The sequence below is a fragment of the Microchirus variegatus genome (genome assembly GCF_963457635.1).
Source record: "Microchirus variegatus genome assembly, chromosome: 1".
In the NCBI taxonomy this organism is placed as follows: Eukaryota; Metazoa; Chordata; class Actinopteri; order Pleuronectiformes; family Soleidae; genus Microchirus; species Microchirus variegatus.
Window position 1 is genome coordinate 35,366,847 of NC_139802.1, and position 16,561 is coordinate 35,383,407.

Sequence of the window (16,561 nt, forward strand, 5' to 3'; positions counted from 1 at the left end):
AAACTTGGCCTCCTTGTCAGTCCAAATAATAAACCAGTCTGGATTTGACCTTGTTTGGTTCCAATTGAACAATCATTTCAACTCCCAACTGCATAATCTGGGTGTGCTAAGTCTGACTTTGATTATATTTGATACAATTTCAGTTGAACTCAATATGTTAACATGTATTTTAAAAGCCTGGTTTAGTCAGACTAATGCAGTCATTTCATTATTTGTACTGTAATATGAAGTGTAGTGTGTGCGCACACAGCTTTAAACCATTATCCAGTCAAAAATTAGTTAAAAAATGTCTAATTAAACAAACTTTTGCGACCCAATATGAATTTAGACAAGAGCAAATTTGTGCGTAGTAAAACATTTCTGACTACTGCCAAATATTATAAACCAGTCATTCCTTTGAGACATGTTTAATAAACGAATCACAACTGTTTTTGCACATAAAAATCATTTACACATTAATCCGAAGTAAGAGGCTGGGAAAAGTTAAGGAAATGTATTTGGCAACCTGTAAAAAAAACTCTCCTGAGACTGATATGCGGTTAGCAACGCTGTCTCTGTGAATGATTGTTATAAGATAAATTGTATGTAAATCAAATTGACTAATGTCTCTCCTGTGTATTAATGAATGATGACTGTGAGTGACACACACACACACACAGTAGGGTTGGGTTTTTTACCACAGAAGTGAGTCATCAGTGAGTGTGTGTTAGGCAGCAGACGAGGAAGTGAGACAGAAATAAAGGAAATTGCCCAGGGGTTGCCAGGGCAATGGTTTGGCCAAACTGTTGATGTTCAATTTTGAAGTCGTCTTCCAGGAGTCTTATGGTTTCAGTGGGAACGTGCACAACTTTCCCTCTCATTTTTTCTCAAGCTGCTTCACATTCGCTGTCTGTGTTGATCCGTTTTTTGCTGGTTGTCAATGTCAACAGTTTGGGAATCGTCCAAATGGGGGTTTCAATCCACCAGTTTTATTGTTAGTCATGTTCATGTTTAATATACAAATAGTTTGCAAAGAATTGCACATGAGGTGGAAATGTTTGTGTACTGAAGTAAAAAGCGACAAAAAAAAATAGTGCAGTGGATGAAAACAGCATCAGAGGGAAATATCAAATCTGCGTGAAGCAAACGTTTATACATGGAACAAATGTAAATTAAATGTTCCATAGTGTTTTCTACAGCGGTTTTGACTGTTTATATTGCATCATATATTCTTCTTCTCTGCAATGGTTTCTTTGGCACCCGTGAAGAGAATTAGACTCATTTCAGCGAACATTTGTTCCACATTTGGTTGGAAAGCAATAAATAGTCAATTATCTATCAATTACCTGGGACGAAAACAATGCTTTTCCACTGTACAGTTCAAGCACTACTTGGTTCGGTACAGTTTCGCACATTTTGACTCTACACTGATTGGTTATCAGGCACGTCATTTTCAATTTCTCTATTGTAACTTGCTGCTGGTAAGAATGAAATATAGAACTAGCTGGAGAAAGACCCAGAGCATCTTGAGCCCGAAACATTTATACCTGAGCAACTCCCCTTTCGCATTCCTCCAATAGACATTGAGTCTTCCTTTCCAGGCGATGTTTTCACACCTCTTTGTCTACTGTAGCTATCGGGGAGCCGACTCTCTGCGGATGTTGTAGGAAGGTGTCAGTTCAGGCTAGACACAATACACAATATACGATGCATAATACACAAAAGGACCTGGTATCCTGTGTTGGGCAGGTATAGGATGATAGGCAGTTTTAGCTCTGAGACAGAGAAATTTAATTTACCATCACAACCTCCTCAAAATGGGCGGGGTCATCGTTAGCACGGTTATATGAAACTGTTATGTTTGTTTTATAAGCGGCACAGTGACGAGCAAAGCAGTTCTTTTACTGAATACTGAATCATTAAATTCAGTGAATTAAAAATAATATTTCAGTACTTCCTGTTTGACACAGTCACTGGACTGAGATACGGCTGAGCGGGTTGTGATTTGGCTCATTTTCAGCAGTGCTGTTTCTAAATACACCAGAATATGTTGTTAAATATTGAGATTTTAGAAATGTTTTTGCTAAATGTTGGAGATTAACGCATGTTTTCAGGATTTTGAAGTCTTTAACTCATCTATAGCGCGGCATTGTTCAGTTTGATTCCTGTGTCGGACGTCGCGGTCATGACTCTTCCAGTGATGACAGTCTTTGATCAGTGGTGTCGACACATTTCAGTATCGGCTCGGCTCGCTTGGAAACACACCAGAGCAGGTACTAAGAAAGTACAAGGTACTGTCGCCAATGGAAAAGCAAAATAAACCGCGAAGAGTCGAGCCGTGACGAATCGTTCTCGAACTTTATCGTGGAAAAGCGCCATAAGTTCACGTGAAAGCACAAACGTGTTAAGTACAGACTAATCCTCAAACCTCATTCAACACCAAACACACACTTCAGAGGGCAACTGATGGCCGGACTTTAAAGGTCTACAAATAAACAAGACACCTGTGAAGGTGCAACATCACATGTCGTGTCAGCTTACACAGGTCTTGACCTCCACACGGGGTCGCGCCACACACAGACACACTCTGGACACATGAAAGCCTTTCGGCATGTGTTTCACACTTCATCGCCTGTCACCACGTTTCTTCAGTCTGCTTTGGTTTGAACGTTTTCAGGAGCGTCCTCTTCACCAGTGGAGTAATGGTTTCCATATTGAGCAAATGTTTTCAGAAATGCCTATTGGCCTTCATTTAGTCAATACTGATTATACACTTTTACTATAAAAATATAACATTAGGCATGGTTAAACTGCTCCATTATTACTAAACACTTATCTTAGAAGCAGATTTTTGTTTGTCTCCTCAGTTCCCTTTAGAAGTGGCAACCAGTCTTGACGTCACCCATAATAATCTGAACGTTTTGATGCCTCTAGAAGAGAGATTTTTTCTATGCCATGGTTCATCTGCAACAATCACACTGGTGTCCACTCATAAGTGTCATACTTTATTTTCTGTTTTCCTCAAAATGGGTACATCATTTACAAATTGATATAATTTACCATTGTAGGAGAAATGGAAGTAGTGACTGAGACCATTAGTTCTAGTAAGAGGTCGATCCATTTCAGTTCTTTTTGCAACCAGCTGAGTGGCCTGATCAGGATATTTTTACTTACTTACCATCCATTTTTATATGGTCTGTGGTACATATTTTGTTAATGTTGAGCTACTTTTTGGTCATAGAATCGATTAGAATTGTATTCAAATAGGGACAATACTATTACTATTAATTATAGTTCCAATACACAGAATGGAACTGATGTGCTGTACAACTCTTGACATGACTCTCAACTTGCTAAAATCACACTATAACTACATGCTAAATCTACATAATACACTCAAATGCAAATACATATACATAACGATTACTGAATAATGCATATGAAACAAAATCAGTACAATAAAATATGATAAAACATGCTATACATAGTCAAATAAACCTAAGACACCTAAAGCAATGAATGCGTTCAGCTTTGTTTTTCTTTTGTAAATATTTTTGTCTCTGATATTCATCTGATTTCAGTCTACTATGTGTTCCAGAGTCAATGGCCCTTAACGGAGAATGTGGAGTCCAAATGTAGTCTTATGATGAAGTACTTTACAGTTATCAGTCACCTCACTCCTGACCTCTACCTCTGCAAAGTTGTTGTGAGGCATTAGGGCAAAGATGAGGGAGGCGGAGGCAGCAGCTGGGTACAGGCATACAGATGGGCAAAGGGAAAGTGTCAGCTGGGAGAGGCCTACCAGCCATGCTGGCGAGGTGACAGGGAGTTTGGAGAGAATATGAAGTGGGAGTAGATTGAAAAACAAGGAGAAGAGTGGAAAGGTCAGTCACAACTTCTAATATATTTGCTCAAGAAATTCCCCCGGAAAAAAAAGGTTGTTAGTAATGTCTCAGCTCAACTTCAGTGGAACCAGAGAAAGTCACATCTTTTCCTGCATCTATCTCTCGTGATGTTTACAGGATGGATATGAATGTGATATTAATTTGGTTGTCAAACCTTTAGTAAGAAAGCATTTCTATTTCTCAAACCAATAAAGTCCTCACTGAATTTATGATTAAGTGTAGATAACTAGAAATATTTGGTTAAGTGAAACATATCAGATAAACATGTCCGTCATAATGATAAAAAACCCAAACCAACATTAATGATGCTTTGTCTCCTATTGACTGGAATGGGAGAGCGAGTGTGTTATTGTGGTTATAACACAGTGTTGTACTGAATCACTTCCTAGTATTGTATTTAATTTGAAAAGCGCCCATTTTTGTTTTGGGTGTAGTTTGTGATAAGATTGGAGGTTTTCTTATGAAACAGGATTTAAGTTTCATTCAGTCAGACAGACAGGAAAAAAACAAGGTTTCGATATATAGATAAACTTTATTATCTGTCCCGATCAGTGACATACATTTTCAAACAACAGCAATGACAGGTAAAATCATGTGCAGTGTGATGGATGTTGGATTTTGTGCAGGGTGGATATCGCAGAGGGAATAAAGGATTTTTTGTAAATGTTTTTACGAGCCAGTGAGGCTTTGTAGCGTCTGCCTGATGGCAGTAACTGAAAGGAGTGATGGACGGGGTGAGACGGGTCTTATTTTTCTGTCTGACTGAACAAAACCTAAGCCCTAAGTATATTCCCAACAGTATGAAAAGACAGTATGAACCTTTTAGGATATAGGCCTAACTTTAAACACTTCCTTCACTGATGTCTTGTCCATACACTCTTAGAAATAAGAGTTCCAAAAGGGTCTTTCTACAAGGGCTGAGGTTCTACCTGGAACCATTTGCTTCTGAAAAACCCACACCTATTAGATTGAAGCAGAAATCATTCCGAATCCAATCGTTTTGAATTGAAAATCGATTTTGAATCGCATCGTAGCCCCAAAAATCGGAATCAAATCGTGAGATATGGGAAAAGATTCTCACCCCCTCTCACAATTCATGCACTGCTTATTAGCTAAAGCAGTTGCAAATATGAACTGTTCATACACTCTTAGAAATCCCAAAAGGGTCCTTCTACAAGGGATGAGGTTCTACTTGGAACCATTTGCTTCTGAAAAACCCTTTCCCGAAGAAAGGGTTTTACAAGGGTTCTTGGTAACACTAATAGTTCCAGTAAGAACCATCTAGAGAACACTTTAAAACCCCTTCCCTGAATAAAGGGTTTTAAAAGGGTTCTTGGTGGAACCCTCCAAAATGGTTCTCCTATGAGGACAAGCCGAAGAACCTTATATGGTTCGACTTTTATTTCTAATACGCTCACACTCAGTTGCAGTCCGAATTGTATGTCCTGGTTGTATGTGATAGTGTGTAATGTGTTTTCTCCGTGCCTGTGAATTAAATGCATCTGCATGTGTGCACCAGGCCTCGTCCAACCCCTCCACCTCCCCCCTGTTTCTCTCTCCTAGGCCAGCAACAGGCCACAGCTATCCATCAAACTGGCATCATACAGGGAACAGTGGAGCTGTGGCGTCTGCCTGGGGGCAACATGTTCACATTAACCTCTTGGACAAGAGGCCAAGATGGACGGCCGTGCTAGTCATGATTCTCTTCTTTCAGACAAAGGCTTTCATGGGAAAGAAACGTCGCTGAATTTGTTGGGGTTTACAGCAGTTCTTTACTGTGCTGGAGGTCGAATAGGTCAGAACGTGGTCAGAGTTAAACTGAATATTTAGGGTGCAGTTGACAGAGAATACAAACTCAGTGTCCAACACTTATCTGCATTAATTAGATGGCACCAACATGAGAGTTGTTGATCTACTGCTGCCTCATTTGGAAATGTTCTGTGACACCAAAGTAAACCAATAGCTCATACTGGGTCGAAAACCAAAGAGTAAAAATTGGTTTTAAGATGAGTTTTAAGAAGTGGGCAGTAAGGGTGCATTGCAGTGGGAGATTGTTCCACAAGCTCTGTCCCCTCTAAGCTTCCGTTTAGATTTTGGTAACTGTAGGAGCAGCCAATCGGCTAAAATCACACATTTGAACTTGCTGATGGAGACAACAGTACATCAACAACTGTTGATTGGTTGATGCAACACAAGTAACAAATAATACACAGTAATGTACAGCCACAAACTGGACAATGGACCTTGGTGCAGTATAATGACCAGTTCACTACATTCTTAGAAATAAGGGTTCCAAAAGGGTCCTTCTACAAGGGCTGAGGTTCTACTTGGAACTATTTGCTTCTGAAAAACCCTTTCCCGAAGAAAGTAAGAACCATTTTGATCCAGAGAACCCTTGAAAACCCCTTTCCTGAATATAGGATTTTAAAAGTAGAACCTTTTTTATAAAGGTTCCACCAAAAAGGATTCTCCTATGAGGACAAGCCGAAGAACCTTATATGGTTCTAGTTACCACTTTTATTTCTAAGAGTGTACACAAACCTGACAAAAAAGGATTGTCTAACAGCGAGATAAAGTAGCAAAGCTCTTCTAAAGATACTTTATACTTATGTAGGCATCAATTTCTTTGGTGAGCCTTTCGTTATGTGGCTAAAATCTAAATGGGAGGGTCCTTATACAACCACACTTAACGACAAAGTGTTTTTTGTGGGTGTTTTGAAGAGAGAAAAGATTGACATTAAGAGCTAAAGTTTACGTATTTCCTATTTGTCCTGCTCATTCACAGGACTGAGCTTCTTTTTTTATTTACCGTTCTTGAGTTGGAAGGGCAACTGTGACCTTTCTGAAGCACATCTGTGTGTCGGACAGAGAGACGGGGTGTGTCGATGGGGGGTGGTATTCACCCCCCACTGAGGCCATGTCCACACTAATGTGGATACTTTTGGGAAAATTTTTTTACCTAATTGTTTCCCCCTTTGAGCATCAGTTTTCACCATTTTTGCAAACGCCGCTGGTGTTCTCTCCACCCCGCATCGCTGCCTGTCAATCAAAGTATAAGAAAAGCCACTAAATCATGACATTGTTGTAAAACATTCAGGTTCTATAGGTCCAAAGAGACAAACCACAAAGTTATTGGTTTTGGCAGCAGAGTTTGCACTAAGTCGCAATAAAAAGTTTACTCAAAGGAAAGTAAATCTCCGCTCCATAATTTACAAGCAGAAAACATGACATTTATGGAGTGTGTACCTGCTGAAGGAAATGATCAGCTTCATCACTTTTATATTTCCAATTCATATTTTTTTTATCTTTCTATCAGGCAATCATAAGTCAGTCCCAGAAACTGGGTCCACAGATTTCTTTTTGGGGGGTTGCCAAGTCATTTGCAGAATGCTTTCCTGCCTTTTCAAAATAATTACAGAAATGGCAGTAAAAGTTTGTTCTAAGTCACGCTGGTTTCTCGTCTTTAAAAGTGAGTCACCATTTAAAAAGTTTAAACTATTGCAACTATTATTAAAATGTTGTATAGAACCTCTAAGGTATTATTCACCACTTTAATTTAAAGTCTTCACACAGCATATAATTGTCTCTCTCGTGCTCATGCTTACGTCTCAATCCCGTAAATTATGTTTTCACACATTTCCAGAACAGTCTGTAATCCTAACAAAACTCTAAAAGCATTTCTCTGAAAGGTTTACGAAAATAAATAACGCGGAACGCGTCAGTTTGTGTGCAGATTAGACAAACATGGCAGTATAATATGTTAATGCATCAAATGGTGAGCTTTAACTCTGTGTTTGAACTGTTGAGAAAGCCACGGTGACGCTGCCGCAGAGCTACTTCTCAATGTCATTAATCTACCAAAATAGACAGTAAGCACTCTGTGCAGTCGTTCCTGTAAAACTAATTAAAATTTAAGCCATATAAGTGGAAGTAGTGTGCGGATCGATATGTTTTTCTTTAGTCTCACTAAAAGCCTTTTGCAGTGTCACTTGTTTATTAAAAAGACAACGAGAATAGCACCATTATTGACACGGTCGGTGCTCAACTATAATTAGAGTGTTGAGGAATCACTGAGTGCTGTTTTTCCCCGCAAACACAGCGCAGCGTGTTATTTGAAATGAGACGAACAGGTATCATTATGTCAGAATTGCTGCCAAGGAGCTTTTTGTGTTGCAATATTAAACAACCATTACTCTTCTTCTTCCAGTCGCTCTCATCTGTATTTCTGTCCAGTGTAAACCTGGCGTTTGGGATTGAGGGAATATAGAGTTAACTGTCCCTTCATTACATGTGATTATTATTGCATGTTGCTTATTGATTCTGGAAGAAGGTCATTGTTAGACCCCTGGGTTTGTGTATTTTTAGTTTCTCCAGAGACATTTGATGTATCCCAGAAGCCCCACCCTCCTCCTCTGCCTCCACTAATGTTCAAACTGTTGTGATCAGCAGATTTTGCAGACATACCGTGAACTATGTGACCGTGGGATGGATCTGGTTAGGAGGGTGTCGACCTCCCCTGTATTATAGTGGGTGGGTCTGGGCGGGGGGGGCTTTGACAAGCGTCCAGGGGGATGATGTCATGCGTGGGTCTCAGCTCGCATGTTTTCTGTGCTGGCCGAACAGAACAGAGCTCCAGAGGATACATCTGGAAGTTCCACCAAGCGCAACCCGACACCGTCACCAGGAGACCCACAATGTTCAGTCAATGGATGAAGGGACGCGCGGACAAGCATTGTTGGAAACTGCGGTGCAGGAGATGATAACAAGATGAATGGAGGGAGGAAGTAGTAGAGGAGACGGGTGATGCTCTTGTGGGACACGAGGGATGGAGATGAATTAATGAACGGGTGGAGAACAGGAAACGGCGTGAACAGGGTTGAGGGAGTTGATTTCTTTTTTTCCACGCCGGCCCGAGTGTCCCTGTAGAGGAGTCTGTGTCTGTCAGTGTGTGTTCACCACTTTAGTTCACGTTTAAATGTCTCAGAAACTGGTGGATGTGTTATCAGGGAAGTCTGTGGAAATATTATAGTTAAATCTATGTCAAATCTAATGAAAAATATAAACAATATTAAAAAATAATCACCTGTATTCCATCTTATCATCATCTTAAATGATTACACATTCTCGCCTGATTCAATTACTAGCCATTAATCAAACACCTGAGAAGTCACCTTCTTTTATTCTCAGACTTTTCTGATCTTGTATCGATAAATTTGCATTTCCATTAAGCGGTACAATGCAGTTTAGACACGTTGTTGTTTGGAAGAATAAACCCTTTATCTGACCTGTATTTCCATTGCTGGTTATTTGAGCTAAATGTTGATAGATATTGAAAAGCTCTGTAAATCAAAAAAAGAAAATAGTCGACACAGAAAATAACTTTATTAGGCAACACCCAATTTAATTAGTTAATTTAATTTCAGATAAAATAAGCACGTTGTCACCATATTACTCAATAACTTAAGTTTGAATTTACTTTACATTTCTTCGGGAGCGACCAATGGAATTCATTTTTGAAAGTTTGCCAGAGATTTTTCTTTTACCACCTTCACACAGGATTTATAGAGGGACATGGCACTGTAAATTCAGATTTTACGCGTTAAAAGGGACACAAAAACAGCCTCGACTCCTCTCTCGGTTTATATATATATATATTAAAAATGCATGCAAGTGACAATTTTATATTGACAACATGGACCATTGTGTCATATGGAGCCCTGTTAGGGTCATGGTGGGAATGTTTGCGTTCACTCCCCGGTGCTCCCTGTCTCTCCCCGTGCCTCAGGCAGCTCTGCCCACCCATAAAATGCCACTTGCTCCCTGCGACAACTCCCCGGAGCTCCATGGCCCCATATGCACCATAGGCCAACACTCATCCTCCATCTGGAGCTCCACAGAACAAGTACCATGTGCCGTCGGGCAGGGCCGCCTGAGGCACGGGGAGAACCAGGAAGGAAACACTAAAGCTATTCCTGCTATCCCTGCTATTTGTAGCTGCATTTATCCGAGCCATGAAGCTCCGGCTGGAGGATGAGTGCTGGCCTGGGGGCACGGGTAGCGCAAAGCTCGGGGAGTTATTGCAGGGAGCAAGTGCCATGCAGGGCCAGAGGCATGGGGAGAACCGGGGAGCAAAAACTAATGTTGAGAGGGAACACGAAAGTAGTGTGACACCATAGTGTCTGGGCCTGACCCTTCAGTTGCTGGACCACTGGACCTGTAAATAATTGTGTGTCATGGATTCGTCAAACTGAAGTGAACTGTAGTGAATTTTGCCATTTGAGTAACTGAGATAGGCCCCCCGTGACCCTCATGTGCACTCTTAGAAATAAGGGTTCCAAAATGGTCCTTCTACAAGGGCTGGTGTTCTATCTGGAATCATTTGCTTCTGAAAAACCCTTTCCCCCGAAGAAAGGGTTTTTCAAGGGTTCTTGGTAACACTAATGGTTCCAGTAAGAACCATTTTGATCCAGAGAACCTTTTAAAACCCCTTTTCTGAATAAAGGGTTAAAAAAGGGTTCTATGGAACCTTTATAAAAAGGTTCTACCTGGAGCCAAAAAGGGTTCTCCTATGAGGACAAGCCAAAGAACCTTATATGGCTCACCTTAGCACTTTTATTTCTAAGAGTGTGGAGGATAAAGCAGTAGAAAATGGATGGATGGATGGATGGATGGATGGACATGTAGTAAATAAAGAAAACAAATATAACTCTAACTACTCCAAGGAATCCAGACCACTTTTGTTTCCTGTAAATGAAGACACAGACATGACTTTATTGCACACTCACATAGTACATTTGCCAAGAGTAAAGCATCGGCGGAGCAGACAGCTTAATGAGAAAATTAAGTTTGAGTCAGCAGAGCTAAAAACCTGTCAGACATTTAAGCTTGTGATAGCCATTCGTGGAGCGATTAGACAGGAAATGAAGCATGAAATAAAAAAGATAAGCCAGAGAAATGTATGCGGTTAAATCAGGGGGTAATAAGAGATCGGGAGTGAGGAATAAAAACAGATAAAGATAGATGAACAAGGGAGTGTCTCCAGACTTCTCACAGCCGTGCCAAAATATGAGGATACTCTTTTGCCAGTCGTAAGTTCCAGGTCGCACCCAAACTTTCAACACCAGCCCCTCATAAAATGAGTCATTAATATTTTACTCCAGCAATGTATCATTAAGATTAGCCCGTTTCTGAGCTGCTGCTTCTGCAGGTGTCTCGTCTTGGATCAGCTCTACAACGGCCTTTCATGACTTTGTTGCCCACACGTGCTGATTTGGGTTAAGCCTTTAAAGCCGATTATGGGCGGTTTGATATGTTACAGATGAGCAGACGCCAGTCAGGTGTGTGTGTGTTTTTACTGAAGCTGGACAAAGCTTTGAAGTCCACAGGTGTTGACTCAGGGGGGCCATATTTGTAGGTGGTTTGATGTCTCACAGGCCAACAGGTGCTGACAGTGCTGCCGTCTGCGCTGCCTGTATTTGACTCTCGCCACTCTGAAGGTCTGATGTGTTGCAGAGTTGTTGGATGGAGTTGTTTTGGTTTGGATAACAGAAGACCTTGTGGTTTTATTGTGGGTTACTGTGGCTGACACAGTGTCAGGATCGTTCAAGACGACGTGGAGCTCGGTTAAAGACACCCATTATGGTCTGAAGGTCATGATATCTGATATGATGAGGAAAAATTGATTTGTCTTACTGTAAACAATGACACACATGGGCTTTATTGAATTGTATTTGGCAGTCTAACAATGTTTGGAGGTTGGCAGCATCCATCTGTGTCAAATGTTCAGGTGCAGTAATGAGTGGAGGTCTCCTGTGTTCTGCTTTGGCAGCGTACACTTACACATACACAAGTGCACAACGACTGTGTGTCAAACGGAGAAAAAATAGCATTTGCATTTGACATTTATCCTGTCAAGCTGCTGAACTTCCAGGCTTTTCTGAATTTACTTCTTTTTCCGTGGGCGATTCTTTGCGTCTTCAGTCGTACTCCATCCTGTACGCAGCCTCACTTTATTAGCACTATGTTGCAGTTGCCTAAAATCAAATGACTTGGATGCAACAAACCATTTTGTTGATATTTAAAAGAGATCCACTGCAGTTTTAACACAAAGGTAATCTCAATTTGTATGGGTTATAACCACCCTATGAAATGTGATTATTTTAGCCTTTTTAAACAGTGGCATGTATTGCTTTCTTTTACGATGTAAAAAGAGTTAATGTTCAACCTTTAACGAGGCTCTTCTCGGACACAGTGGTCCAATAGTGTTTGTGATTAATTCCTCACCACGTCCGAATCCTTCAGACAGTGATGGACAGCTTTATTCGCCAAATTCTCACAGGCCTATGAGCCTATTTCCATCCACAAGAGACAAGCCCGCTTACTAGCTTTCCAGCCCAGATGTTGACCCAGATCGTGAAAGTATCCGATTATATAACATACTGGTTTTGATTCAAGCAGGGGGCATGTGACGCCAAAATATTGCCAAATAAGATTGGTGCACACACACACGGATGAGGACGTCCCTGCGTGACTTCCAGCTCAGGCCAGTGTGACTGTGAACTGCACTTGACGAGGTCTGTCAGTGATAAATGAAAAGGGCTTCACTGGCCTGAAGCCATTTAAATCAGCTAAATTAGCTGTGTGTGTGGTTGTGTGTGTGTTTGTATTTGTTTCCTCTTCAGGACCTTTTCTGGCATAAACACTGACCTTGTCAGGACCAGACGTCCCCATGGGGCCTAAACCCTGGTCCTAATGAGGCGGAACCTCACTTCTGTGGAGGGCTAAGATTTGATATGTGGTTAGGTTAAGGTTAGGCATGAACTGGTCATGGATAAGGTGAGGCTTTGGTCAGGCTGTCCAAATGAATGGAAGACATTAAGAGGATAACTGTGAACCTGTATGTGTGTGTGTGTGTGTGTGTGTGTGTGTGTGTGTGTGTGTGTGTGTGTGTGTGTGTGTGTGTGTGTGTGTGTGTGTGTGTGTGTGTACCTACAGCTTTTGTAGGGGATGTCTGCAGTATAATCAGGTTAATAAGAACAGGAAATGGAGCCTGTCTGAGAGGTGGAGGGAGTGTGACAGAGGAAGGAGGGAAGTGAATGAAGGAGAAACAGAGGGGATAATATTTCTTGGCTGGGATTCCAGCCTATGACTTTGCACGCTATCTTTCTTCCTCTCACCCTTTTTCTTTTTACTAGAGGGAAATTTAAAAAGGAGTAATCTTATTTTAAATCTATTGGGTCAACATGTAAACATGACAGGATGATGAGTGGCAGCAGTGTGTTATTATAACTGCTCTGGTGTATAAGAAAGTTGTGAGAGGCGTCATAACAGAGAGAGGCGACCTGACCGTGTGTCATCTGTGAGTGAAGAACTAGGTCCACATACATACACATGCACACATGGCTCTTTGTTTTGTTTTCTCTGTCGTTCCTCTGCCCTGTGTGTCCTTTAACGTACACAAATGTGTTACATACACACTGGGAGTGGAGTTTGGACTTAAATTCTATCAAAATTTGCATACATTTAAACGGCGAAAGCAATTCTTCTTCGTCCTTTACCACTTTATCCTCCACATGAGGGTTGCTGCTGGTGCCGATCCCAGCTGACATAGGGTAAAAGGCGGGGTTCACCCTGGACAGATTGCCAGTCCATCACAGGGCTATAGAGACAAACAACCGTCCACTCTCACACTCACATCTACGGTCAATTTAGAGTATCCAATTTGATTTGCATTGTTTTTGGAAACAGGAGAACCTGGAGAAAACCCACGCAAACACAGGGAAAACATGCACACTCCATGCAGAAAGGCTCTTGTTCAAACTGGTTTAATATAGTGAAAGCAACACACATCGACAGCATATGCATAGATTAATCCTACATCTGTCGTATTGCACCTTCTTTTAATTGTCAACGTTTATCATTTAAGTGTGAAGGCTTTAAATCTGCAGGAACTATTAATAAAGGAAATGGACAAGAAGAAAATATTGATTGTGTTGTACCGAAACAGATTTCTGCTGAAGGCAGATGAGGTGCTGCACAGAAATGATGTAGTCATCACTGATGCAAGCAAACAAACAAAATCAATGAACCTTGATGAATTCAAAAGGAAAAAAGAAGTTGAACATTATATTAAATATGCAAAGAATAGACCACAACAGCTGTCGTCTCTGATTCAGCTAATGTTTTATTAGAAATCTGAGGCTGAGATTTGTGTAAATGAAAGATAGATAAAATGCTGAGCTTTCACCAAAGTTAGGACAGCAGGTTCATCCAGCAGTGGGTGGCTTCATAGGAAAAAACAGAGGATTGCTAAATTAAAGCAGCTTTAACCACAAATACACACAGTGATCCATCTGTTAGTTGCTCTACAGTCCAGACTCCATATAGCTCTCCCTTTTATTTTGGGTGGACCACATTATAGCTACAAAGCCTCATCATCATCATCATCATCATCATCATCAAACGAACAAATGTCTGCTTATTATTTGCAGCTTGATGAGGTCTGTGTCTGCATGGTCTTTGTCGTGAGCCCACAGTTCTCTCCGACTCCTCTGCTCTCGCTCACACGTCCGGGAATCGAATGAATTATACTGGTGGAATCTCGTGGCACAGTAGACATAAAGAGTGTCATTGTGGCGCGGGCATAATGAGACGTGGCTGGATTTATATAGAGGCTCTGTGATATACTCAGCTCAGTGACGGACGGACGCAGACTGTGCAAGAAACCATTGTCCTGCAGGTCAGGCTCAACTCTGCTTCACATTAATGTTCGAAATTCCTCGAGGGTCCTCCAGAATGACTCTCTATGTGTGTGTGTGTGAGAGAGAGAGAGAGAGAAAACGAGAGATATGTGGTTCACACTGTTCATCCCTTATTTTACTTTTCCATCTCTCTATCTCAGAGGAAACTCATGACCCTCCAAGCAATTTCATTCACAACTTATAATGAGTTATTTCTGTATGTTGTTTTTTAAAAGAAATACTTTCATTGGCGCACCCTATGGCCAAGAAAGGAATTGGGCTTTTTTCGAAAGGTCTCTGGTTTAGTCCTTGGGGGTTCCAAGGGCTGTGGTGCCCCCTGAGCAAGGAACCCATTCCCCCATTAGTCCCAGGGCGCAGTAAGTGCTGCCCACTGCTCCTGCACCCAGCTTATGCGTGTTTACTACCCCAATTGTGAAGTCAGATACTACAGGACCCTGGTGTGCGAGAATACCAGGGTCCAAGATATGCAAAGTATACCAGGATCTTAAGGAGATTCCCTCTTCCCAACTCTCACAAAACAAAAACAACACATTTTAAAGGTTTATTAAAAAGCAGTCTGGCTGGGAGTGGTTCAAGGAAGTCAATGAGGCCTCTTGTAGCGGAACCTCCTGTGCAGGACCAATCACCTCCCAGGATCCACTGAGACTCTCACACACTTGTCATTCACTCAAACATGCACACCTGCAACCCTTCTCACACACTCGCACACACACACACACACAGGGCAAAGAAACATTGACATGGGGTCGTAACAATCACCAATTGGTGTGTGTGTGCAAAATAATGCTTAGAGGCCCCAAGGTCGTTTGAGTTTAAGACCCCATGCTCTGTATAGTACATTTTAAATATTGTTTGCACTATTTGAAAGACGTAAAAATTGTATTGCAGCTATTTCACCGCTTTGTCTATGTTGTATTATTTTACTCTTAAAGCTGTAGTGCATACCTTTTTGACAGATAAACAAATGTCTATCACGTTCTAATCACTGTGTCGTGACGCATGCGTTTTACAGCAGGCGGAAGCACACGGCGCGAGTAGAGTCACACGGCTTCATACAGCAGCATCAGAAGACAGCACAGCTTTGTCCTCTTCTCCTTCTCTCTCTAACTGTGTGTGTCTGAGAGTGAGGGGGTGGGGCAGAGGAAACAAGGACATAGCATAGACTGTAAGGTTATACAGACAAAACTATATTGGCAATTACTCACAGGAAGTTTTACTTCCAGGATATTATTTATTTTTAATAAAAAAACGTTTGTTTATGCGTATACCTTCTTCTTATTTACATAGCAAATGCACACTTATTTGAGGACACGGAGGAGCAGAAGAGTTGAATAAAGGGACCTTGATAATATTATATTGTCCGTTTAACAATATTCTTTGTCACTGTGTAACGCTTTCTTCCCCCCTCTTCTCCCCAGTGCTGGTTGTGCGCACATGGTCCTTCAACGTGGACCAGAAAAACGGCCTGTCATTCAGCGGCCCGCTGGAGGACATGTTCGGCTACACTGTGCAGCAGTTTGAGAACAGCGAGGGAAAATGGTGAGTGTCATGTCATTAGCTGGATGTTTTGAGGAAATGAGCGAGTGTGTCCAGAGACAAAACATTCGTCATTCTTCTCCGCTGCAGCGTTTCCTGCTCCAATCCCAGCTGCTGGTTTATAAACCTTGTAAAGCGTCCAGCACATCAGACATTAATGAGGTCGGGTTATTGTGATGGCAGCAGCAAAAGTATAAAAAAAAGACAATAATATAAAAGTGTTTTTAAAGGTGTTACCAAAGAAGTGTTTCCTGATGTTCCATTGTCATAGCGTCCCTAAATATTTATGCACTATCATCTAATGATTGGCTGAAAATACCCTTTGCTATTATTACATTTGGATTGAAATTTGGAGATAAACTTAACAGCAGTGGCTATATT

At 41.3% G+C, this 16,561-nt stretch overlaps 1 protein-coding gene across 1 annotated transcript in view; it reads left to right on the plus strand.

Annotated features, from left to right (window-relative positions):
* Positions 1-9,612: 9,612 nt before the first annotated feature.
* Positions 9,613-16,561, plus strand: part of itga1 (integrin, alpha 1) — a gene marked incomplete at its 5' end in the record, with an annotated part of 36,944 nt that continues 29,995 nt past the window's right edge. The window contains 3 exons of the mRNA XM_083903229.1: positions 9,613-9,793; positions 9,879-10,043; positions 16,063-16,183. Coding sequence (XP_083759355.1) covers positions 9,613-9,793; positions 9,879-10,043; positions 16,063-16,183 — 467 coding nt within the window. The remainder of the gene's footprint in view (positions 9,794-9,878; positions 10,044-16,062; positions 16,184-16,561) is intronic.